The following is a 25,724-nucleotide window of genomic DNA, read 5'->3' on the forward strand; positions in this document are numbered from 1 at the left end:
GATAAAAACCCCTGTCTGAATATCATTAAAAAAAGTTATACACTTTCTTGAATATGTACTGAGTAAGCATCTCCTGCCAGGCAAATCTACAACCAGGAGGTGGAGGGGTCCCATCCCATGCCCCTCCTTTCATGGGAAGGCAGTGCACTCTGTGAGCATGGGAGGGGGGGCACTGTGCACTTGTATTGCAGTGTGTGTACCCCACCCTCCTCAGCCCCTTTTTCCCTGGGGAGATCTTGGGTATACAGCACCAGCAATTGCTGAGCCAAGACAGATGTCCTGCACTTCTGAAGGCCATTCACACAGACTTGGCCATATTGGGTGGCCAGAGTGTTTCTGAGGGAGCTGGCAGGCAGAGGGAGAGTCCCCACACTCAGGGCCGAGCCTTGGCCCCCTGGACAGAATTGTTCATTTTTAGGGTGGCATTAAATCCAGGATTACCTAGGAAGAGGAATTTAGCCTTATATGTGTATGTGTGTATGTATAATAATATGGCTATGCATATTATTGAGAGATAGATATGGAGGGGCTAAGAGTTTAGATCAACAGAAAGTGGACTGACTCATGGTGAATATTTTTGGTGGTGAGGCCTTGGAGAAATCAAGCCCAGTGCCCCTGCCCCTGCACAGCTCTCCTGGGAACACAGAGGGTCTGGGATGCTCCTTCTGACATATTAAAAAAAAAAAAAAAAAAAAAAAAAAAAGAAAGGAAAAAGCTGAAACCTAAGGAAGCTACTGGGATTTGGGATTTTCTTAAAAGGTAAAGTAAGTGATTTTTGCCTAGTGAAAAACTTGTTAATACTTTGAAAAGTCTGGACCCTCGTCCCCCATTAAAATTTCCTTTTGTCACCTATCTTTGCATTTTGCGAGCACATATACTTTGGCACCTTTGAAAAGAAACTTTAATAAATAAGGGAAGAGAGAGAAATTCATTAGTGAATGGTAATAAATAACAATAACTTAAATCTCAATAAATATCTTCTCTATATTTCTGTATCTGAAACAAGATGCATTGCATCGATTAGCTTGTCTGGTCACTGGTGACCACGCATCAGTGGAGCTGGGTATGTAACGTCTGTCTCTCTGTAAACCGACAGGCCAGGGTGGGGGGCTGGGCTGCCTGCCCCAAGGGCAGCCGCTGGGTCTTCCCCACTTGCTCTCCTATACCAATGCTGCTGCCATCGCCGGAAACCATAACTCTTCTGTTTCCAAGGACAGAAAGGAAATGCTCTCAGGTGTGTTTGAAATCATGAGGACAGCCTTTTGGATTCCTAAACAATTTCTTCCCACCCTGTGCACCATGTTCAGGGTCAACCACCAACTGTTATCCCCCCATAATGCTGGTAATACTAAACCCCAGGCCTCACCTTTCCAATTCAAAGGCTACTACTATTGCTCCTCCAATCGTTTCCCACCTCTCCTTTCCAGGGGATATCATCCCTGAGTGATAGGAAAATGCTCCTTTCTGACTTTGAGCAGGAAAACGTGATGACAAAGGGTGGACCTCAGGTGGATGGGCTCCCCAGTGTCTCTTGACACATGAATGCAAACCACAAGAGATACACGAGTGTGGTCCTCTGAGCACATCCGCACCTGCACTGGCGACTGGTGACAGTGGATGACGCCACAGGCAGCCAGGGACGCCAGCCCCGAGCTTCTGTTGACATGGTTGGCCATCCTGGAGAGTCCTGACAGCCTTTTGTTCTCTCTTTCTCTTCTGTCCAGTTTTCTGTGGCTGGATCTTCCTCTACCAGGCTCCCATGCCTGCTGCCTTCTTCTTCTTCATCCATATCTTCCTTCTCCTCCTCCTTCTTGGTCCTCTTCTTCCATTCTGGGCAAACATTTCCTGGGAACCTTGGTCCCTTTCTTTACACTGTAGCAGGAATGCAATACGCAGCAGTCTCTGGAGCCAGAGTCAGATACATCCACACCTTTTAGCGGAATGCTTTCTTAGAATATGGTAAACCAGGTTATCGTCCAAGAATGACAGGTCATCATCAAAGGCGATGGGTCTGCAACATGCCTGACCTGCCTTGTCGCTCACCAGCCTTTTACTTTTGGATAAGTTTTTGAGTATTTTGTCATACATTGTCTCAGCGGCATCACAAGAGCCACTGCAGTACCTAAAAATCAGTTCCTCCTTGGTTTCATAGCCCAAACCTAAGTCAGTGACATTTAAGTGTATTGCAGTTAAGACACAACCCCGATTTTTGCCCCTCTGGCCTCTCCGACCTTTTCCTCTGGAAGTTTCGGGGTTGGCAGCTGTAGCCTGCCGATTCCGCTCTCTTCTAGGAAGCACTGCCATTTGTTTATCTGGTGACCTTTTCAGTCTCCTAATGGTGGCTTGAATGAAATCCATGACATCGTCAAACTGATCAGGATAATTCTCTGGCATATTTGCTGTTTAAGGAGAAAAGAGAAAATGTCACATGAGATCATAGTGATCATGCCAGGCAGGCTTCGAGAACAAGGTGCCCTGAGAGTCAGCCACGATGGGACCCACAGCAAAACTGTCAGCCAGTTGAGCTACGTGACTACTGTAACTGTCCCCTTCTACCCTGTTCCCACCAGATAGGGACCGAAATGTTCCATGCAGTGCTTTGCAGACTCATGCGGTGGTTGACATATTACCCTGTGGAAAACAAATCTTTAGCTGTGTACCTGTCATTTGTAACAAGTCTACAGAGAGGCTGCTGTGAGCAGGCCCATCCTTTAGGGCTGAAATCTGGGCTTGCTCATGTAGCTGAGAGTGGTGGTTCTCACACCTCAATGTGTGGAATGCCCCAGAAGATTCACTGCAATGCAATTTCCCGGCTTTGCCCTGAGATACCCCAACTCACTTGGTCTAAGGAGGGACCAAAGAATCTGCAATTTTTAATAAGCCCTCAAGGAATTCTGATATTCAAGGTCTAAGCTTTGAGAAATATGGTGTTAGAGGGGGCAAAGGCTAAAGGCTCCCAACTTGGCTGCTTTCATCTGGAATACGGAGTAGTCTACTGAAACTGTGATGCCACATGATTATGTGATGCAAGAGCCATCTCCACAGAACTCAGGGAGAGCTCATGCATTCCATGCTTTTCCAGAACTTCCTGAAAAAAAGTGAAGAAAAAGCAAAACAACTGTTCCCTTACTAACAATGAGATGAACCTGCCACTTCACTGAAACAGCTTGACTCTAATGAAAAAGGATAGTGGTTCCTTCCAACAGCATTTATTATTTTTTTTCCAAAAATTGACTTATTTACTTACTTAAAAGTGACACAGAGAAAGGAAAAGACACACAGAGAGTAACTTTCCATCTACTGGTTCAAGTCCCACATGCCCTACACCTGCCAGGGCTCTGCCAGTCAGAGCAGCCAGGACTGGAATCAGTGCTCTGTCATGTGCTGTGGAAGTTCCAAGTACCACAACATTGGCCCTTCCAACGGCTTTCAGTGACTCACAGCCACAAACAAGCAGAACCACTGTTTGTGGCTGGATGGCCCCCAGACTTGAGAGTGGGGACACATGTGGGCTGCCACATGGTCCCACTGTCTGGCTGCAAAAAACAGGACAAGAGATGTGTACTCCAGGAAGGCACCTTAGAGTAACAACGAGGGGGTGGTCCATCATCTGAGACTCATGGGTACAAGAACAAAGTAGCAGTCTCTTGCTATTTCCTGTCATGTCTCAGCAGCTGTTTGCTTTGGTTGAGTAGAAGACCACTGCTGGGAACAGCTTAATGGATTTTTAAAAGAAGAAAGAAATTCAAACTCCTATTTGCTAGGTAGTAAGCTATTATGCTTCTTTTATCATATTTTCAATTAATTTACTTTGTTTTGGGTTCTGAGTGGTTTAGAAATATGTATCTCAAAAGGGTTGTTAGCAAGAATAAAGGTGGTTCCCCCCCCAAGTCTGTGTTAAAATAAAATATAAATAATATATAACCAATGTCAAACAAACCTAATTAATAAATCACATCAGGTATCCTAATATGTAAGAAAACCTAGCTAAGGCAACTTAACCCTATGTATGTGCATGTAATAGATATCTACATGTATACTTAAGCTCACAAACATGCACATATCCCATATATGTACGTATGAGGGGGCAAGTTCATATAAATGTATATTAGATGAATTTCAAAATTTGGGATACAAAAGCAGGCTTATTTTTTTAATCTTATTTTTAAAAAGAGAGACAGAGATAGAATTCCCATCATTGAAAGCATTTAGTGACCAGGCCTGGACTGGGGTGAAAGCTGGCAGTCAGGAACTCCATAGAGAACTAGCACAGGAGTGGACAGGAGCCAGCTCCTAGATTCACTTCCTGCTGCCTGCCAGGGTATGCAGTTAGCAGGAACATGGAATCTGGGGCTTGAACGCAGATCCTCTAGTGTGAGATGTGGGAATCCCAAACAGTACTTCTAAACTTATTGCTTGATTCCATTTCTCCATAAACCCTTTGAAGCAGCCTGCTATGTATGTGAGTGGATAATATATAATGGAAAGGTTGAGGACTGCAATCCTAGATTGCTTCATTGCTTGGTAGTAGAAATTTAACATTGGAAAATTCCATTTGTAGAGGTCATAAACCTATTTTGGCCTTGGCTAAAGCCTCATCATCTCTTGCCTATGTAACTACAATAGCCCCGACCTGATCTTCCGCCTTCCATCTTCATCCTCTGCTCTAATGTGATCTATTTTCCACTCAGCAGCCAGGGGAATACTCTTAAACTCTGAGCTCAGGTCATGTCCTCCCCAACACTCAAAAATCTGCAATGCTCCCCATGTTTCCTCCAGTAAAAGCTGAGGTCCATATGCCCTGTCTAACCTGGCCACTTCTGTTTCCTCCACCTTGTTACTTACCTCTGTCCTCCCCTCCTGCTTCTCTTCCTACTCTCCCTCCTGTTGTCCTGGTTTCTCAAGTTCAACCCAGCTGGTATTGGGGCTAGACTGCCCTGTGCACACTACAGGATGGTTAGCAGCAATGCTGGCCCCTACCAGCACCTGCCAGTAGCACCCTCATCTTCGTCACCACAAGCCAAAGTGTCTCCAGAAATTGCCAAATATCCTTTAGGGATAGAATAATCTGGATTGAGAAGTACAGCTCAGACACAGCCAGGGACGCGGGCCTTTGTGTCTGTTCAGCCTTGATCTCTGCTTATCCAGAGCACCAGGGACCACTCCCATGTTTCCTGGTCTCTGCTCCAGTGCAGACACCAACAAGCCTCACCCTGACCTCCCTGTTTAAAATGCACTCCCTCAACTCCTAATCCAGAACCCCCTGCCCTGCTGCCTACCCCCACATGCTTACTATAGCCCAACACGTGGCCCCACTTATTTCTGCCTTTGTTACTTGTCTTTTTCTGATCAAATGCCAATGAAAAGAGGCAGGAACTCGGTCTGAATGGTTCACTGATGGACCACAAGTTCTCAGAGTAGGAATTGTTCTCTGGGGCCTCTAAAAGTGTTTGCTGAATGAATCAAGTCACTTTAGGAAGGGAAAAGAATTTGGAATTTTTCAAGGAATCAGTTGAGGCTCATTTTGTGAGAAAATGAAAGGCTACAGATTGAACAGCCTGCCTATGCATCACATTAGAGAGCTTATGATGCCCTGAGTGGCATTGTCATTTCCCATTACTTTCAGTGCACTCAGGTTCCATTTGGGAGAGGGGACTGGGCCAATAGGAGAAAACTTTGAACTGTCATTTTCTTTGAACTGCTTTCTTTCTTTTTCTTTTCTTTTTTTTTTTTTGTAAGGTTTATTTACTTTTATTGGAAAGGCAGATATACAGAGAGGAGGAGAGACAGAAAGGAAGATTTTCCCTCCGATGGTTCACTTCCCAAGTGGCCGCAACGGCTGGAGCTGAGCCAATCCAAAGCCAGTAACCAGGAGCTCTCCTGGGTCTTCCACATGGGTGCAGGGTCCCAACGCTTTGGGCTGTCCTCGACTGTTTTCCCAGGCCACAAGCAAGGAGCTGGATGGGAAGCAGGGCCACCGGGATACGAACCGATATCCATATGGGATTCTGGCGTGTTCATAATGAGGACTTTAAACATTATACTATCGCGCTGGGCCCCTGGACTGCTTTTTAATTCAACTTGCTTTAGGAGGAGGCTTCCTTAAAAAATTTTAAAAAAGAAACCTTTAAATCAAATGATCCAAAGAGACAAACTATTTTTTTTTAATAAAATGAACTGTTTTAATGCTGTTTGTGATGTCTTTAAATAAATAATTATACGAAATTTTTTAAAAAGATGTGCCTTTTAAAAAAAGATACTTCTAGAGAAAACTGAACTGCTACAACAGATATGTTAGAGATGATTAGTTAAGACACAAAAAGTCTTTGAGTTCCAAAACTACAACAGCATCAACTCTTCAGTTTATAATAGGATTCTCACATCCTGGGGTCCCTGGCTCTGTTCAAGAATTCCTGACTTGATGTAGGAGTCTGAGAACACTGAAGTTCAGAACAATTCACAACCAACTGAAGAGTGAGCACAAAGGATGAGATGTTACCACACTGATACAAATCAATGGGAGAACATTTGAGTTATACAGAGCCATGTTTCTGGTAGAGAGTCTCTTTAATTCTTACAAGCTACATAAGCTCACACCACCAGAGTTAGCACTTTAGTGTCCTTTTCTATCCTAAAATATTTTCTAGATTCTCAAAAAATATTTCCTTCTCTTCAGACTTTTTGATTCTGTGGGTGCCATAGGCTTTGTTTCTCAGAGAAGTCCAGTTAGATCTGAATTTCAGGAAGTGAATACTTTTAAATTAAAATAACCCCAAATATTGCAAGGGACAAGGAAAACAATATTCAGGACATACTTATGCCTCACTTTGAGGAGGGTTAGTCCTGTCCTTATTTTGAATTCTACCTGGGCTTTTTGGATGAATGCCATACAGTTCTGTGAATGCACAAATGACTTTAAGATTTTGCATGCTGTAGTAAACAGAGTACTAACCTTGAGTTAAAAGGTATTCTGGTATGGGTAGATACATGTCAGAGAATCTGTCTAAACCCATGCTCTGTCTAATTTGAAAGTGAATCCTGATGAAAACCATGAACTTTGGGTGATGAGGATTTGTCATACAGGTTCAATGTGAAGTCAGGGACTGCAGCAAATGTCCCCTTCTGGTGAGAATGCTGATGATGGAGGAGGCTTGGTATGTCTGGGAGCAGGTGGCACATGGGGGAAATCCCTGTACCTTCCTCTCAATTTTGCTATGAACCCAAAACTGCTCAAAGAAAATAAAAGACATTTATCAAAAAGCGTTCCTGGAACCTGGAAAGCCCTCAGTTAAGCATGCAACAAGGCTAGAGCTGATGAAAACTCCTCTTTCCCCTGGGGAAAATCTCTTGGACACCTTGTTAAGTCTGACCTCAGGCTACAGGTGACCCTTACTGATCTTTTTAAAAAAATAGAACAAATATTTGAATTTGACATTTTAGAATAAGATTTCTGCAAACCAACAAATGACAGCATTGTGTTTTCCAAACCACAGAACAAGTAAGTGCTGTCTCTCTCAGCTAAATTCATAATCCCAAGCCCTTTGATGCCGATTACATTCCATGATAAAGAAAGCCTGAATGTATCGGTACTAGGCATCTGGGAATCATTAGGAGCCAAATACATCTGCAGAGGTGGGTGCTAGGCAGACTTCACTGAGCCTGTGCTTAAGAATTCTGCAGAAGTATCTATTTTAGTCCAGGCAAAGAACCTCCCCCAAACTGAGAAGCACACAGCAACCTCCATTTTCCAGGGATTCACTAAGCTGAGGGGTAGGTTTGAATTAGTTCTGTAACTTCAGACTGAATGATGCATCACTGTCTTCTTTGAAAGAACCTGGCTGGATGCCAGACACAAACAGCGCTCATTGGTCTTAACCATAATAGTAGAATACTTGTCAACTTCAAAAAAAAAATAGTCAACACTTGTTTATTTTCCACATCCAGTTGGAGGAGCTATCTTGGAAAACATGTCCATTTAAAAGCTAAGGTTTTTGAAAAATCAGGATGCTCAGATGCATTTAAGTCATCCTTCAGAGTGCGACCAAATATTTTGGCACTCAGCTATTTACACTGGTTTAACCTTGGTGTGTCCTTTGTATAAACAGTGCTATTTAAACAAATGAAACCTCACACTGGAGCACAAACTCCGGGGACAAACCCTTCATGGCAAAGACTTGCCCTCCCTTGATTATGGGGGAACAAAATAGTAATGTCGCCTTGGGAACAAAGCTCAGGGATAGGGACCACTTTGTAGAGTTGACTGTATTTTCACAGGGACTACGGTGAGGGCTCCAAATACTCCCTTAATAGCTGAACTCAAAATTATGTAACTGAAAACACTAACTCGGCTAAGCTGGCACCCATGGATGATACAGGATATATTCTCCCACAATATCAGATGGCACTTAATAAACAGTACAGATTAATTATCTTCTAATCACAGACTCATTTAGATGCTCCCAGCTGGGTGTCCCTCTCCCTCTGTGTCCTGGTTTTCAGTATGAATGTTCAACCGTGACCCCCAAGAGGGAAGCTGCAAAAGGGTGAAGGCCTAACTCCCTACCCAAGATGGAAATAGACTCTGAGGGCAGAGGTGGGGTGTCTGAAGCTCTGAGGATTCCAAAGGAGAAGGGGGCCTGGCCCTGCTACCCATAGAGCCCTCTTCCAGAAGACAGGTCTTGCAGACCTGTCTACCATCTGCTTGTGAAAGGCCCCAGATGTTTCTTACTCTGGGGGATAGGAAGAAGGTTCTGCCTGACTACTGCCCTGTAGAGAATCGAACTTCAGGGACCTGGGAGGAAAAGGACCAGATGAGGGCCACACACACAAGAGCTGTGTCTGCAACCACTGTCTGGAGCTCCTCACTAAGAGGGCTGGTGCTGGGGACAAGGCTATAGAGCATAGTACATGGATTGCCATGGTTCCAGGCAGTCTGACCTGACATGGACAGCCTCCCAGAAAGGGCTGTTTGCAGAGCCTCTGATCTGGTCTGCTTTGCCTGCCTGTATTGCAGGTGAAGTACAAATTGCTCTGCAAGTCCAGCATCTGCAAAGCACAGGTTCTCTCTGCATGTCCATATACACATCCATGCATGCACATGTCCACATAGACACACACACATTACATATGTATGTGAAAAGGAAAGGTCATCTGAGGACGGATGCAACCACTCCAGAAGAGTCCCATGAATGTCAGGAGTTGAGGATCAGTTACTTTGCTCTTTCAAAAAGATAAAACTGTGCTTTATTTCACTAATAGTGAAATATAATTCTCAGAATTATCTGACTGACTCGTCTTTAGAATTCCTCATATAACAGAATTTTATCAGGCTCTACCTTCCGTAGTAGCTTTCTGGGAGCACTTGAAAGAGTATCAGTATTCAGGTGGGTGCGGGGGGGGGCAGGGATGGTGGTGGTGGCGGCTAATTTTCATATGAAATTTAAGGTGATACAGCCCTGGGAGGTGAAAGTAGGGCTCACGAATTCCTTGAAGGATGGGGAAGCTAAGGCTCAGAGAAGACATATCTTTGCTCCAGGCCCCAGAAAATGTGGACTTAGTTGTTTTAGTTTCACAGTTCCAACTTGTTTTAGTTTCTAAGTAAAAATTGCATTCCCAGGCAGCCTTTCATGACCCATGCCATGGGGGTCATTAACACTGAAACCAGAGCAAGGCATGTTGGTTTCACCTGCACACATTCACTGACTGCAGCACAGGAAGTGAGAGATACACTTGCTGTTGCAAAATCTGGTGTGAACTCGGATGACGTTAAGTAGGACCTGAAATCAGGCTGCTGTGGCGAAGGGAAAAGCCGTGCCACTCAAGCAGCGTCTCTCTGGTGCGCTGGCTCTTGCACGTCACTCAGGGGCAGGTCTGGCAATTTCCCAGGCAAAACCGGAAAACTAGCCGCCAGCAGTGGCGGCAGATCCAGACAGAGAGGCCCTGGCTCCGGAAGCTTCTCTAGCTCCCACTGGCACAGAACGATAAAGACTCGGCACAGAGGTGGAGAGGACAGAGCCTGAGATTCCAGGCCAGGGTCAGCTGATGCCTTGATGTGTGACCTTGGACTAGTCCCTTAACTCATAGAAGGTCAGCATGCTAGTCTTTGGGGCCTTCCTAGGGGAAACAGGCTGTGTTGTGGCTGGAAAGTGTTGCCAGGTACTGATTTTCAGTCACCTTTGCCAGGGAGACTATCTCTAGATGCCTGCCTGGGCAGCACTGTGGCTCAGCCACCACCAAAAGGCTAGGCTCTTCAACCCGACAGCAGATATTTCAGGATCTAGCATGATTCAGTCTCTGTTTTACTTCTGGGCTCAGCATCTCTGCTATGCTTGAAATAATCACAGCCAATCCTCTCTCAAGCCATCTAGATAGTCATCTTTCTGTGCTCTATTTAAGAGAGGTGGAAAGATGCACAGAAAGAATCCTGCATGCGCAGCTATAAGCTCCCAGATCCAGTGTGAGGCATTCTTTAACCCCAGTTACTCCGTGCAAAAGTAGCAATAGACCAAGGACCTCTTAGAGCACATCCTACAACAAGCAGCATGCTAGCATTCTGGCAGTCTATAGCACCCAAAAGTCAAATCACCAAACTTGCCATTTTCTTAGATTCTCAATGTTATCTTTAAATTTTTAATTTTTAAAATAAAAAAATTGAAAATTCTCAATCGTATTCATGACTTTATTTCTATTTTTGCTGCTTAAAATATGTTAAGGTCATTTCCAATTCATGACTGAGGCTAGTCCTGCCCACAGTGAATGGTACAAAATGGATTGTGACATGGCCACTGCCAGCACTTGAAGGCCATCTGTGGGTTGTCAATGCCTGCTTGTTTCTGACTATCAGACACCTCTGAAGTGTGCTGTGTCATCCAGGAGAATGTTTTGGATTTTGGAGAAATTCTGTGAAGTTTTAATAGCCATCTGCTATTACTTCAAAATGATGAATTTGTTAGTTATTCAAACTTTTTTTAAAGTCACAAAGCAATGAATGCTGACACATCTTACATTATGCAAGGAGCATCCTTGCTTTCCTATTTTGGACACAGAATTCATCCAGCATCAGACAGAGCATTCTGGTCATTGCTCTCTTAGGCTAACTATAAGAGGGGTCTGCAACATTCACTTTCCTGGAGGCAATTGGCATCCGTGACTTTTACTAAGCCATTGTGGCCATTTCCAGAACTACTAGTGCAATCGTTCCATGACCAGTGGTTTGTTGACAATAAGGCACGACATCAGTTTATTTGAAAAGTATTTGCTTTGTAAAAACAGCAGCGTTTTGTTGTTTTTAAAAAAAGCATTTCTGGATTCTTTCAAGACAGAAGAAAAAAGACTATCAAGAATGCACACCACTCCAGAACATAGAAAAAGGAACCTCGGATGCAGTTGTGAAAACCACTCTGCCCACTAAAATGCTATTTGACTTGTAATCCCTAGCCACTTTGCCCAACATCACACACTTACTAGTTATATCATATCTGAAACTGCTATCCTATAACTCAGCTAAGAAAACTTGTAATAAATGTGCTGGAAATTACCCCATGAATACAAATAGCCAGGAACATTCCATTAGGGAACAGTGTATTCATTTCACTACTCAGAATCCAGTGCTCTGTTCTGAGTTCTGCCTATGTGGCCCCATACTTTTATTATAGTTATGTTAATAATTTTACAGTAATATAATACATTTCCAACCCCCAGGGAGAAAATGCCCATTTTTTTCTGCTTTTAAATCAGGAAAACATTCAACAGGGCGTCCATTTGTTAGCTAATTCATGGACTCCCTGGTGTGAGCTAAAAGCACTCTACTGTAGGCAATAAACACCCAGTGATAACAAGTGCACACCATGGGCTCTGCCTTTGTGAAAAATCTAGCAAGGCACAAAAAAATTATTAGGGGCAAGTAATGCCTTGAGCTTCCAAAGAAACCTAGTAGGAAGTCAAGCTTTCTTAATCCCAAAGAGAGGCCACCATCTCCCACTGGAATTCTGTGATCAGCTTCCTTCCACTCTTCCCAAGGGACTAGGTAAATAGTGGGTAAAAGAACCCTGAGGTGCTTAGGGGCTTGCATGAGAAGAAGGACTAAAAGATGAAAGGAAAAAAAGGGTGGAAAATTGTTATTTAAACTTGGTTGATAGATACCTTTGGTTGGTTATGAGGAGGGACTTTCTAACTGCCCAGTGAACAAATGTACTGAAATCTCAAAAGACTGTAAAGGTAGTCAATCAGGTATGGGCTCTAAAATCACTGCACTTGCAAAACTCCAATGCTTGATTTTTCTCCTCGCTGACTTGTGGATGCAGTCAGGAGAATCACATCTGAGCATCCCACACTGGATCAGACACTCTGCCTCTAGATCATGTTGAGCCCCATTTTCCCTTTCTTTAAAATGGGAGAGCCATACTTTACTTGCAGGTCAAGATGAATATGGTAATGTGAAAGAATTCTGTTCCATGTCCAGGCCACAGAAAGCATGTGACAAATAGTGCTTCAGAAAAGCCAGTGTCATGGCTTTTCTCACACCTGTGAGAATTCTCCAACTACATTCTAGCCCAAAGATCAACCCTGTAGTCTCTAGACAAGGCAAGATCACCCCTCAAAGGGGACTCAAACTTTGTCTTCCTTTCAGTCGAGCTCATTCTATGGGAGCTATGGCTTTTGCCCATAACGTGGGGCCCCTAGCATGGTGGTCTGGGGGCAGAATGTGCAGGTCTTTTGGGATCTGTGCTACCTCTTCTGAGTTTTTGGAAATGCCTGACATTTAACCATACAAGTTTTAGAATCCACAGACAAAGCTATATGTCTTTGTATCTTTGAATTGAAGTAATGTCCCTCTGGGAATATGTGAAATTTCAGCAGCACCCATGGGTGGCAATGAGGGACTCACGGTCTACTGCACCTGCACAGGTGCAGTCCCTAGCACTGGTCTGCCTGGCAGTGCCCAAGCAGTGTCTCTTCCTCCCCCACATGCCTTATCTTTGCCCTCACACTTCACCTACAGAGCTGTGCTTCTCCTCTATCTCATGCATTTCACTGTGGGGCCCTGGCCCCAGGCAAACACCTTCAGGTGCCACCCAAAGACATTCAGGTGTGCAGGGCTCCTGGGAACAAACTGATATCATGTACTGCTTTATAACATGAGCACAGGGCATTATGAACATTAGACCGGGGTGTTTCCCAGTCTAATCAAATGGAAGTAATCAGATGGCTCTAAGTGGAAGGGCAATTTGGAAGACAGTAGCAAGAGAATCAAAACTATACAAAAATGTCAAGGTCAGAGGGGAGGGGAATAGACTTGGGAATTACTCTAGATAAAAGAAAGATAAAGATAACGGATTTAAAAAAAAGTGTAATGTATGATTAGGGATTGAAAAGAAGCCTGAAGAACATTATTGTCACAGTTGAGAATATGGGTTCCAAAGACTAGTAGCATAATACATGCATACATGCTGAGTTTCATGAGACTGAAAACTGGTTATGTAAGACCTCCTGTTTATTCTTGGAAGGGCTGTATTGAATGTTACAAGTGGTTCAGCAGTACAAAATGAGACAAATGCCCCAAAGAGGTCACTCAGTAAAGGGTTTTGGGTGTTCCTTGTTCTTGAATACCGGCAGAGTTGGAACCCCATATGAATCATGAAAAACTGACTGGGTGATGAGGCTAGGGGCTTATCTGCTTCTCTGTCCTTCTACACATCTGTGTATTCATCTTATAATTAAGGCCCCCAAAGTGTGACAATTTTCATTTCAATATTAACATGCATGTTTAAAGTGAAAATGAAGGTAGACCTTTTCTGAATCAAAAAATCAACATATTTGGGCCAACAGATTTAGTAGATATTTTGAAACAAGCTAAATTGGCAGGACTAAGGTCTTACCAAAAATCTGTTTAAAGTATATTAACAGTCTCTAAGTGGGAACTCATGGGGAAAACTTCAAACGTCCACTTAAAAGGGTGCAGTCATCCTTCCAGCTTTCTTGCTGGCTAGTTTGCGGGGAGATTGTTAATAGGCCACACATAAAAACAAGCCTTTCCACCTCACCTACCTCACCAAAGCCATGCAGTAATGGTTCTGGTTCTCCTGAGCTAATGGGGGCTTTTCCCAGTGGTGACTCAGTTCCCACAAGGACAACTGCTGTGGCACTCTGTGGTTGTGCTTAGTGCCATGTGTATGTCCCCTCTTCCTAGGCAGGATGGGAGTGATCTGAGACCCAGTATCTCCCTCTCAAATGTGCTTATCCAGGGAGACTTCTCAAGGGCATAAAAACGTGGGATTTTGTCTTTCATTTTGAGAAGCATCCATTCCTCGCTTGATATGGACACTTAGAGAAATCTATATTCTTTTCTCCTTAAAACAACCTGGACTGAGCACTGAAATAATACTGCGCAGGCCCAAGCAGCCCAGAAGGAAGTCAGAGATACAGCCTGGGGGAAATGTAAGCACACCCGCTCCTCCTTTCTGTGAGTTTGCTTGTTGGGTTTTCCTGGAAACCTGTGTTTCAGGGATAGTGAATCTGTCTCCAGCAAGCCAAATGTTTCTGTTAAGTCCACGAAACTGGGAGCACAGTCTGTATTAAGCCAAAAATTACTGGCTAGATTCTGGCTTCCCAAGCTTTGTGACCTCCAAGGGCTCTCTCTAGGAATCTTTTCTTCACCTTTCAAGTGGGGAAAACATATCTCCTCTGGTTCTGGAGAGCTCAGACTTACCTGACTTTGACCTTTTTGTTTAAAACTGAGCTACCTGCATGGGCAGAGCAAGGGGTGTTGTGGCATGAACATTGAGAATAAGTTTTTATTTGCAGTTAACTTTCTTACTTGAGGGCTAATAGGCTACCCAGCTGGCCCTATGGCCTAGAAACTAATTATAGATTAGAGAATATTCAAAATGCAGGACATACTTGTGCACAGTCTGAGTACTTTAGAGAGCATTTGGTGCAAAATAGCTCTGAAGTCAAATTCTTACTCTCTGTCACCTCCAGCTCCAGAGCCACCCAGAGCCACCCACTGCCACAGAAAGCAAAGCAAGCACCTTTTTTTTTTTTTAAATGGCTGAACTTTATAGCATCTCAGAATTCGGCTTTCACCTGCCAAGACACAATGAATTTCCTATCTCTTTTAAAGCACCTCTTGCTAGGAACTTGGAGACTTGTCTGTCTTCCTTGGTTCTGTCATCTACCCTTTTTCCATTTCATGGAAACAAATTCTATCCTGCTCACTGGACTAAAATGCCACCCTTTCCTTTCTCCAAACTTGCCCAAGATTCATCTTTCTTGTACCAACTCAATTCTGTGCTCTGAACTTCCAAGCCCAGTGACTTCACTGCTAACATTCCTCACCATGTCTGTGGTTCATATAAAGCCCTCATGACAGTTAAATCAACCTGTACAATTGATCCACCCACTCATCTGCCCATCTGCCATGGTTTACAAATAGCTCAGGTTATCTAAGGTCATAAATTTGCTTTTTAAGTCTGTTAGCATCTAGCATAGGAAAGACGTTTAATACTTCCTTTTTGGTTTAAGTTCAAGTAACTAATTAAAAAATAAGCATTTTAATCAAATGAAGATCTTACTGGCCATGAGTACTAAACAAACTAAGATCAAAGGAAAATTAGGAAAGGAAAATACCAGATACCTTTTATCAGCTAAGGTAGAAACTTTTGAGGATATTGCACAAGATATTGGGTCAGCTTGGGAATTCAAAGTCAGCTTTAAATGGTTTTCTCAGGTCTGCATTTGACATAGCAATTAACATGCCATGTGGGGAGCTTGTAATTCTTATCAGACTATCTGGACTTGAGTCCCAGCTCTGTTTCTGATCCTACCTTCCTGTTAATGAGCACTTGGGGAAGAACCAGGTGATTAGTCAAATATGTGGGTTCTTGTCACATGGGATACCCTGACTGAATGTCTGGCTTCTGGCTTGGTCTTGGTTCAGTCCTAGGTGTTGTAGTCATTGGGGAGTAAATCAGCAGGTACAAGACTATCTGTCTATGTTTGCGTTTCAAAAAAGGAAAAGATTTCTCCATCAGTGAGTTTGAAATAGACATCTAGACTTGGGGCAGAGTGAGATGTTGACCCTGCATGTTGAGTAAGGTATCAGTACCCCTACAAGTCTCAGAAATGCTAGATTGGGCATGTAGCTTAGTACTGAAGATGCCTGCAGCCCACGTTGAAGTATCTGGATATGTGTGAATCTAGGCTCTGGCTCCTGACTCCAGGTGCCTGTTGAGTCAGTACCTAAGAGAGAACAACAGTGGCTTAAGTAATTGCACTCCTGCCATCCCCCAAGGGAGACCTGGATTGTATTCATAGCTTCTGCCTTTGACCCAGCCCAGCCCCTACCATACAGGAATTTTTGGGTAGTGAACCAGCCAATAGGCATGCATGCATGCTCTCCTTCTGCCTCTTAAACAACATAAAAATAAAACACAAACTGACATGCAGATTCTTGATCCCATAAGATTCCAAATGTCAGAGCACTCCTCCAGTTTAGGTAGATACCTAGTACAGTATCATTTGTTCAAGTGGTTCATAAGCAATAACAAGTATATGTATTCTGAATTCAGTATCTGTTAGCATTAGGTTTGAAAGCTTAACATTTAATTCAATTACTGCACTAAAAGATTTCCTAGCTGAGAGATGGTAGGTTGAAGGTATACTAAAATGTTTTCTACTTAAAAAACACCTCAGATTCAGTGGCTGGCCAGATTATCTAAAACAGAAGCACTCTGTCTTCATGCAGGTAGACTCAAACACACAGCTTCCTACTACTTATACAGGAGGATGTGACTTCTTCCCTTCACCCTGAGGAAGAGGGTTTCCCTAACATGAGCATGGAGGGTCTCCCTAACATGAGCATGGAGGATCCAGTGGGAACAATTCCATGGGAAATATGTGGGTTGAGAGACTAGAGAAAGGACAGAGCTATGTCACCTAGGAAAAGCCAGGGCAGCTGACCTGGGGGCAGAATCCCAGACAAGACTGGCCTGCCTACTTGCTGACCAACCCACTGTGGGCCCAAAATAGCCTCCTCACAAGCCTGCATTTCTTCCACTCTTGTCTGTGCTAGGTCGTGCTACCTGAAATGCCCCCATTTAGAGCAGTGACCTGGCAGATGTTGTGGCAGAAGGGGTTCACTGTTTGTCCCCGGAGAGGCAGCCAGCAGTAGGAGAGGGCAAGTGGCCCCTATGGTGTGTGTCTATGGAGCACAGACTTTCCAAAGCAGTTCTTATTTCATCCTCGTGTCAGTGTCATGAGGCAGGTTTAACATGCTCCCCACCTTCCACAGGTAGGGATCCTGACTCTAATCTGCTTTAGCCCTTGCTTGTTGCACTTCCCTGATTTCTCTGCACTTCTGTAGAAGACAGCATGGAGACCATCACAATGGTCCTGTGACTTATACTTTAGCTATAGCATGGTTTACACAGGGTTTCTTTTCTGTGTGATAGCCTGAGAACTTGCCAGCTCGGTTTAAGAGGTTGTTCTACAGGGAATTTGCTACCAAAGTGGCAGAATATAATTCTACTATATTACAGTAAATTGGATTTAGGTGTAATTATGGTTTAACAATGCGAATTTCCTTCTATTTGGCTTCCAGTTTCATACAAATTAAGGCTGCCATCCTGGTCCTAGGTTCCTTAATGCTTTATTTGTCAGATGTATTGTTAAGTATGTTCTACTTCTGACTACCAGATTTACCAACGTATTCCTAGCACTTAGGACAGTACTCAGCACACATAAAGTATGTGCTAAATGAATATATGACTCATGTAGATTGCAACTTATAAAACCATGTGCCCTTTATGCTTTTACTTGGGAAATACATCTAGGATTGAGATGGTGACTGTGAGTAAAATGAGCTTTGAATGAATTCAGACAACACAGTACAACGTGGTTTTAGTTACTAGTTTAAAATTTTTCCCATTTTAAGTGTTTCCCCTCCATAAAAAGTGCATCTTAAAGGTTTGGGGAAACTGATGCCAGCTTTGGCAGACTCTCCTTATGAATGAATCTCTGGGCCTTTCAGACTAGCTGTTTTACCCCCTTTCAGTCTGAGGACTGCAAAGGATTTCCATTCAGCTCTCAGATGCTCTGGCATCTGTGAGGTCCACTTTGCAGCTTCGTCTCACACCTGCTCTAATCACCCTTTGCAAAAGACACTGGCAAAAAGCAAAGTAAATGTACAGGGATAGCTAAAGGGAAAAGTCTTGAATGTCTCAGGGGACGGGGGAGAGGGGAGGTGAAGGAAACCATTAACCTGTGAGTTTAGACAACTTACAAGGCGCGATAGGAGCAGCGTGGACCAAGTTAGAGCCAATTAGCAGGAAAGCCAGTTGGCTAACTGTGGGTCCTGTTTGGTTAGCTCCTACTGTGAAAATTTAGGACATCCACAGTGGAGCCAGCAGAAGACATAGAGCCTCAAGGGCGAGTGTGCAGACAGGTCAGGGACCAGTGCTTTTGAAAAGCACAGGGCGCTTAATGTGACATCAAAGTCCTTTCACTTGATCCCTAAGCTGCACAGATTTGAAGGGAACTAGAGGGTTGAGAATTTATGGTACTTTCTACTTTCAAATGAAATGCAATGACTTAATGTTTTTTTCCCTAAGCCTTAGCCAGTTGCTCCGTGTGCAGTGCAGGATATAAATGTCAGTACTGTGACAGGGGCGTGTTGACACTGGTGGAGTGTCCAAAGTCTGCACACTGTCATTGTTTGGCCTTCCTTGCACTGACAGCTTGCTACCGAACTGAACATACCTGGAAAGAAATCAATTTGGCTTAGAATGCCGCTGAGTTTCTCCTTGGGAATGTTTCTCTTTCAGGTCTCCTCTAGGATCAATTAGGTCTCCCATAGCTAAAACTGAATTGGGTGTGTTCTGCTGGTTCAAATGCAGATTGAGTAATCAGAAGCTTGTCCGCTGCTTGCTTTGTCGTTTTGTACTTGGGTGAGTCACAGATTGTGTCTCTTTAGATATCATCAAGCTATTACTGACAAAACCCTGGTGGCACATCAGGTTCACTGGGAGTGGGGTGGGGGTGGGAGGTTCTCAATTTCCAGAAACCCAGGACCACTCTATGCCAAGTAAATCTGACCCTCCTAGGGTTAGGTCCAGCACTGGTCTTCAAGGTTCCCCAGGTGATTCCAATGAGCATGGGCTTGTCCTAAGGACTGGCTGGGATAGGACTATACAGGCCAAGGGGCAGATCTCAGAGCCACTGATGATTTGGGTCAGAGTTGCCTCTTATTGAACAGGTATAAGGTTCCAATGAGTTTAAAATAACTCATCTGTAACCCCACAGCTAGCTGAACACAGAACCAGGATACTCTGTGCTGAGGCTCCATGAATTGATCGACACTCTCATTTTTCTTCCCTGAACATCCATGCTGGAGACCCATCCTCAGGCACCGCCTTTCGTTGCCACAGCCTGGCCGGCCCCTGAACAGAGCACCAGGTCCTGAGCTCTCAAGCATGCGGCTCCAAAGAAGCATTGTGCATGTGACATAAGGGAAAGTCTTTACAAATAGGCTGATATAGGGAACTGACGGAATTTCATGGATTTTGATCTAAGGGATCACCATGTCCTGTTTGTAATCCTAAATCACTCTTGAAGTTATAATCTACCTAATTTTCAAAGTTGCACTCTTTGTTGTGGGATTTCCGGGAAACTGTTAAGCATAAAATATCCCATTTCCTGGGGTTTTTTCCTGCCCCCTAGGTCCCTAGCCTTGGAGGATTCTTAGTTGATGGCTGACTTGGACTGGCCCATCTGAACCCTGATGGTACTGTATTAAGTACAGAACTCCTGGTGGGATAATTCCAGTGTGTGGGTGGGAGTGGGGGAAGGCAGAAGGAGTGGCCATGTGATATTCTGGTTACACACAGCTCTCCTGCCCTATGCTAGGGGCAATGTCAGCGTTTCAACTGCTACCTTCTAAAATCACATACCTCTTTGATAGGCACTATAACTTCATGTAGGAAGACCCTGTTTAAGCAACACATTTCTGACCAGAGGAAGGTAAATTTATCATTATTAGATCACAATTGACATGCCTCAATTGAATTGCGTCTAAAACCTGTCAACTTGCAAGCGGCACAGACCCGTACTCTGACAAGAACAACCCTGACTCTGAATTTTTTTTTTGTCTCCACACACATTGGTGAACTACAGCTTTCCCCCTTAGTTCCAGCCGGCATAATCTCCCCTTGTGCTTCTCTAGAACTGAACTTTTCTGAACAGATTTGACACTCCCCAGATATTTATTTGTTCTGGAAATTGAGGACCTTGTGCGCTTTTTTTTTCCCCCTTTTATTCTGTCTCTAGCTTTTGTGAAAAGCCTGGCCTCTTGCAGAAGCAGTTTAGGATAAAAGTACATTGTTTTCAGCACGAAGCAGGGCTGGGCAGGCACAACAAAACGGATAAAGAGCTTGGTGGGTTGGAGGGGAGGGAAAGAACTTAAAAATGGAGGAGTGGAGCTGTATATGGGGTCGGGAAAAAGTGGGGGTACCTGGGCGTGTTCCTGTCGTGGTCTGAATCTCTGTTCATCGGGCAGTTTAAGGGACTGAGGGAAGGTTCCACACTAACTGCTGAGCAAAGCAGCTCGTGGCTTATACAGGCAAGGCATACAGGACGGTGGTGCACTTCCGGGGGGGGGCTACGGCATCCACCAGGTGCGTGCAGGCGCGGGTAGGGGCGGCGAGGGGGGTCCACCAGCGGTCCCCGCCCCCGCGGGGAGGGAACGGTTCTTACAGTCACGGCTCAGCGCGAAGGGCGCGCGGCGGCGGCCAAGGGAGCGGTCTTCGGCGGGCACCTCGGGAGGCCTCTTACCGGCGGGCAGCGGGAAGGCGGACGCGGTGTGGAGCAGCACCAGGCAGACAGCCACGACATCCCATAACTTCATCTTAGAGTCCCGTCCGGCGGCGGCACCTGTGCGGGCGGGCCAGCGGGAGACGGAGGAGAGAACCGGCAAGAAGACTTGTTAGGCTCGTGCGCCCAGGGCGCGATATCCCCCGCCCATCAGGTCCCTGCGGGCCCCTTCCAAACTCCTCCAGCCTTCCAAACTCCTTCCAAACTCCACCACCCTCCTCGAGCACGGCTGCACGCCTGCCGTTTGTTCCCCTGGCTCTCCTCTGCCCTCCTTTCAAGTTGCTTCCTCACTTTCTTCTCCCAGGTGTGACCCAGAAGCAGCTCTTGCTCCCCTGGCCAGGCCGCGCCTGACCTTTTCCTCTGCCACCCTGCCCCTAGGGTAAGATTTTCAAGCACAGCCATTGCCACCCGCACTCCTAGGCTGGGAACCCACTCCGTTCCACACCGCAACAGGACACCCAGATTCCTGGGCAGTCCTCGCTGCAAACGCACACCTCCTCCCATTTCCTGGAGGGCACACTCTACATGCCCCCCCCCACTAGACATTCCCCCCCACTAGGTATTCCCCCACCAGAGATCCAACCCAGGAACGCTCGTAGGCTCCCAGGACCTATCATGGTCCTTGGGTAAAAACAGCTGGGTCCTACAAGCTCCCAGCTATAGGCGGGGCAAGGCTGAGGATGGGGGGAGGGAGGGGTGCCACTGAGTGCGATCTTTTCCTTGCTTCTTCCCTCCCACCTAGATAAGACACTACCGGGGAACAAGAAGTTAGTAGAGACCTGGAGAATCTGGGCCCACGTGGGAGTATTTGGGTTAAAGTTACTTAATTACTCGAAGCATGGCCTCGACTTAAAATACTAGTTCCATCTCTTAAGGTTATGGACATCAAATAGCGCACGGGGAGCTCCAGAGGAGTATACATTAAAGGCTCAACATAGCCCCTGCCATTTTCACCCTCTATTCTTGTTTATGGCGAGATTCTGGTTCTAATCCGTTCCCCTCCCAGAGCCCCACCCACGCTTGGACGTGCGCTGGCAACCTGGCCTAGGTTGTCCCTCCCCAGGAGCGGGGTCGGGGCTCACTTTGTTAGAATGAGTGACGAGTCTCGGTTTAGATTCTCGGGCCCCACACCCCTTAAAAAGAAGGCCTCATAGACAACGGGGAGGGGGGTGGTAAGAAAGTCACCCCTGACTTGAGGCCAATGAGGCGGCGAGGAGGGGCCGAGGCACCTAGGGGTGAACTGTCACCAGCGCTCTTCTTCCTGCTGTTGTTCTCTCCAGGGACAGACAGAATCCTCAGGGGATTTATGCAGGTGCTATTTGTGCGCAACAACTCCCTCCTCCAGGTAAAGAGGATTTGGGGGATTCCCCCTCTCCCTGTGGTGGGGAGAAGACTTTCCAGGTAAATGTAGAAACTTTTCCATTACATTAAGAACAGGCGCACCTGTCTCCATTCCATAACTCCCCATAGCCCTAACCTCCAAGTTCCACGTGGCACCCCAAGCGTCAAGGCCGGGTGTAAGCGCTGAATTTAGTGGCCACCTCCCACCACTACGGAGATGAATTCATTTCCCAGCCCTGGGGCATCCGTTTGTTCACTCTGCAGCTGTTGGGCTCCGGCAGTGTGGGGACTGGGAAACTTTAAACAGGTTTGCAAACCCTGGGAAAAGCCACGTCTCAGTCTCAGACTCAGGGCGCACAGGCTAAAGACCAGCGTGCCAGGTGTGCCTCCCGTCCCCCCTGGGTGCCAGGTCTCGGGTGCATGTAAAATGGCTAGCAATGCAGACCAGTAGCGAGACGCAGGGCTGATGCTCCATTCCAAAAGGTTCTTCTCCCACCTTTTGTTTGTTTTTGTTTTCCTCCCTTCTCTTGGCCAACTGAGGGCTTTTTAAATTGGACGTAGAGATCCTCAGTTACAAGTGTGGCGAAGCTGGCAGAAGAGGACAGAGTGGAAAACTCCTCGCCCCGCCAGAGGAGGCTCCCACCTCCTGCCCTGTTGTCGGAGTCGCCAGCGTTCACAAAGAGCTCCCGTCCCAGGACCAGGGAGGGCGCATTCCTTGCTCCAAGTGCCGCCAGGGGACCCCATCCAATCAGAGTGGCTTTTCAGTCCCCCGTATTTTGCGGGGCGCGGGGAGAGGGGTTCCAGGAATGGCGCATGCAACCATTTCCTCTGGGTCCATCGGGGTCTTCTTCACCCAGGGCCTTCCCAGATTGAGTCTGTATCACTTGCCCCAAACTCATGTACAATTGTGCTGCCATGGTTCCCCCACCTCTCCGCAACTATATCACCTTTTGCTGCGTATGCTTGTCGCTTCACACGCTGCCATGTGCGAGAACCCAGCTCCCCCGCAGTAAGTCTTCGGGGCCAGCTAACCCCGCACCCCCTTTGTTTGTTTGTTTGTGGGTTTTTTTTGTTTTGTTTTTGTTTTTTTGTTTTTTTGTTTTTTTTTTTTGCTAGGCAAAGGTCGATCCTCCGGTGAGGTTTGGACAAATGTTTTCCAGAAGGGCACCTGGTGGGTCCCCCAGGGTAGGGCGGAGAGCAAGTCCCGGAAAGCCCGCGGATTCTGCAGAAGCCGCCGCTTGCTCGCTCGCTCGTCTCCCGCCCGCGGGTTGGCCGCGGGACGCTTCTGAGTTCCCGGCACCAGGGGGCACCAGAAACCGCCCGAGTCCCCACTGTGTCCACTGGGCCGACAGACTGCGTTGTCATTTTAAGTAGAAAACCGGAGAACCATAACTGGCTTCACCACCCTCTCTAAATCCGAAGCAGCCCCGGGGATCTGCGATGTCCTAGCCGACATCCCTGCAGCTCAGGCTCCCTCTTCTTTCTCTCCCGGTTTTCCCCTTCCCATTGCGCGGAAAACCTTGGCAACCTGCTTCTTCTAGACACCTTCCTTCGCCACCCCACTCTCCGGCCCCTCCCCTGTGTCCCCGCGGCGGCTCCAGTGCGGGCGGCACTCCCGGCTCCAGAGCCCCCACCTCCTGTCCCCCGCACCTCCCTGTACCTGGCCGGCTAGAGGTGTGTTTGCATTTAGCCTTAGACCCAGGTCTCAGGCAAGCCTGGGGCGCTGAGGTTGGGGGCGGTGTTGGCTATAAACTTGGCTGCTTTCTCAGGCCGCAGGGACAGAAACTACAGAAAGATCCATTGCCTTTCTGAACTGCGCCGGGTGTCCTTGGCTGATGGCGGGGGTGGGGAGGGAGTGTACATGCTTAGCTCCCCACCACTGTGATTCCCCGAGGCGAAGCCAGGAAAAAGAAGGCCGGGTGCTGCTAGCAGGCTAGCCGCAAAGGCGGCCCTGCAGCGAGGCCAGGCTCCAGGTCCTGGGGCAGCCGAACCTCCTGGGGCGGGGGTGGGCTATGGCGCGCTTCCCGGACACCCGGACACTTGTCACTTGTTGAAAAGGCGACACCTCCCACACGCCCAGGAGAAGACTCAGCCAAACCGCGATGGGGCCGAGCGGAAGCCCCGTGGCTCCCACTTGGAAGGGCCTTTGCGGGACGCGGTGTTGTGCGTGAAGTGATAGGGCTGCGGCTCTTCCTCGAAACACTGGAAAGTTGCAGGGTCCAAAACCCTGAGTTGGAAGGGCTCGCGCGCTCCCACACATCGGGGCTGGGGGCGGAAATGTTGTGTCTGGCCCAGCAGTCTAGGGGCTAGGAAGCCCTCTGCCCGCACTCCAGGGAGCGCACCCTCAGCTCTGCAGACGGGTTCAGCCTTGCGCTGAAAACTAGAGAGGCGGCTGGAGGTTTGGGGGAACCCCCAGGTGTGCATTCCTGGCGAGAATTGGAGAGAGGGGATTTCTTCCCACCAGTTGGGCTGAAAACCAAACCACCACTCAGCTGCTCAGATGGTGCCAGGCAGTGGTGGGTAGGCAGGTGTTACTGGGAGGTGGAGGCACCGAGCACGGGACTAAAAAGGTCACGAACCAACACCTGGGTGGCCTAGGCGAGACCCTGAGGAGTCCCAAGTCTGTTGGAGAAGGACTTGAGTCTGGGACATCCCAGGGCCCCCTCCCTCTCCGACCCTCCATGGGAGCACGCGCGCTAGCGACCGGGTTCCCAAAAGGGCGAGGGGATATGACTTTGCAAATACCTGGCCGGAGGAGGCTGCCCTCTATTTTTAGGATCGCAGCACCTTCGCCTCAAGTCGCTCCCCCGGGCCTGCGCTTTCCCTCTGAACAGATCAAAAGTAGCTCAACAGTTAAGTTACACTTGGGGCAGTGAGCTCCTTTGCAGCTGGCGCGGACACTCCGCAGCTGGCGATGGCTTCCGAGGTGACCCGAGCCGCACATCGAGTCTGGGCGGGAGATCGCCTCTCTCTCTCCGGTATGGCGGGGTCTGCGGGCATCAGGGCCCCCACTAATTTTCGTCCACGTGGAAAAGGCAACCTGCCCCTCCGTGTTGCTGGCCTGGCTCTGTGTCATCCAACTTATTTCTCTGTCTCTCTCCTCCCTCCTAGGACTCCCTTTAGTCTTCCCGCTTTCACTGCCTGCCCGCCCCGGGGGTCAGCCGCACCCTTCAGTCTAGTGTACCCTTCAGCCCGCTGCTCCCGCCGGCGACGCAAACGCCTCCCCTCACCCCCCGCCCGCTCCGCTCACTCACCTCGGATCCGGTCTCCGCAGACCTCCAGTTGGACATTAACTCCAGGTGCCCCGAGTCCCAGCCAGGAGACCCATCCGGGCCGAGGGCAGGAGCGCGGAGCCCCGCCTCGTAGGTCAGGGGTTCGAGTTCGCAATCCTGGGGTTGCGCGAGGCTGCGAGGGCACGCCGGAGGCGGCGGCCAAGGTTCCAGCCGCCGCCGCCGCGAGAAGGGAGAGGGCTGCCGACACCTCCCGCGTCGGACCTCCGTACTCCCAGAAGCCCAAGT

General features: G+C 47.2%; 1 protein-coding gene across 3 annotated transcripts; it reads right to left on the reverse strand.

Moving 5' to 3' along the window:
• Positions 1–1,914: 1,914 nt before the first annotated feature.
• Positions 1,915–25,515, reverse strand: GDNF (glial cell derived neurotrophic factor). Of its 3 annotated transcripts, none has more exons than XM_040977672.1 (3): positions 25,461–25,515; positions 20,827–20,925; positions 1,915–2,399 (listed from the first exon to the last, which is right to left on the reverse strand). In XM_040977672.1, the coding sequence occupies exons 2-3, from the start codon at positions 20,897–20,899 to the stop codon at positions 1,915–1,917; spliced, it is 558 nt and encodes a 185-aa protein (XP_040833606.1). In that variant the 5' UTR covers positions 20,900–20,925; positions 25,461–25,515. The 3 variants fall into 3 exon arrangements, with proteins under 3 accessions (XP_040833606.1, XP_040833604.1, XP_040833605.1); XM_040977670.1 differs by having other exon boundaries at positions 20,749–20,925; XM_040977671.1 differs by lacking the exon at positions 25,461–25,515 and adding an exon at positions 22,407–22,434 and having other exon boundaries at positions 20,749–20,925.
• Positions 25,516–25,724: the final 209 nt, after the last annotated feature.

The sequence above is a fragment of the Ochotona curzoniae genome, unplaced genomic scaffold, assembly GCF_017591425.1.
Source record: "Ochotona curzoniae isolate NIBS_2020 unplaced genomic scaffold, NIBS_Ocur_1.0 contig_2754, whole genome shotgun sequence".
Lineage (NCBI taxonomy): Eukaryota > Metazoa > Chordata > Mammalia > Lagomorpha > Ochotonidae > Ochotona > Ochotona curzoniae.

What these genes read in the sequence shown, in the direction of transcription:
- GDNF (XM_040977670.1), bottom strand. Translation starts at nt 20,899, where the DNA reads ATGAAGTTATGGGATGTCGTGGCTGTCTGCCTGGTGCTGCTCCACACC. An exon ending in CTTCGCGCTGAGCCGTGACT is followed by an intron (nt 2,400 to 20,748) that starts GTAAGAACCGTT and finishes CTCCTTAAACAG; the next exon opens with CAAATATGCCAGAGAATTAT.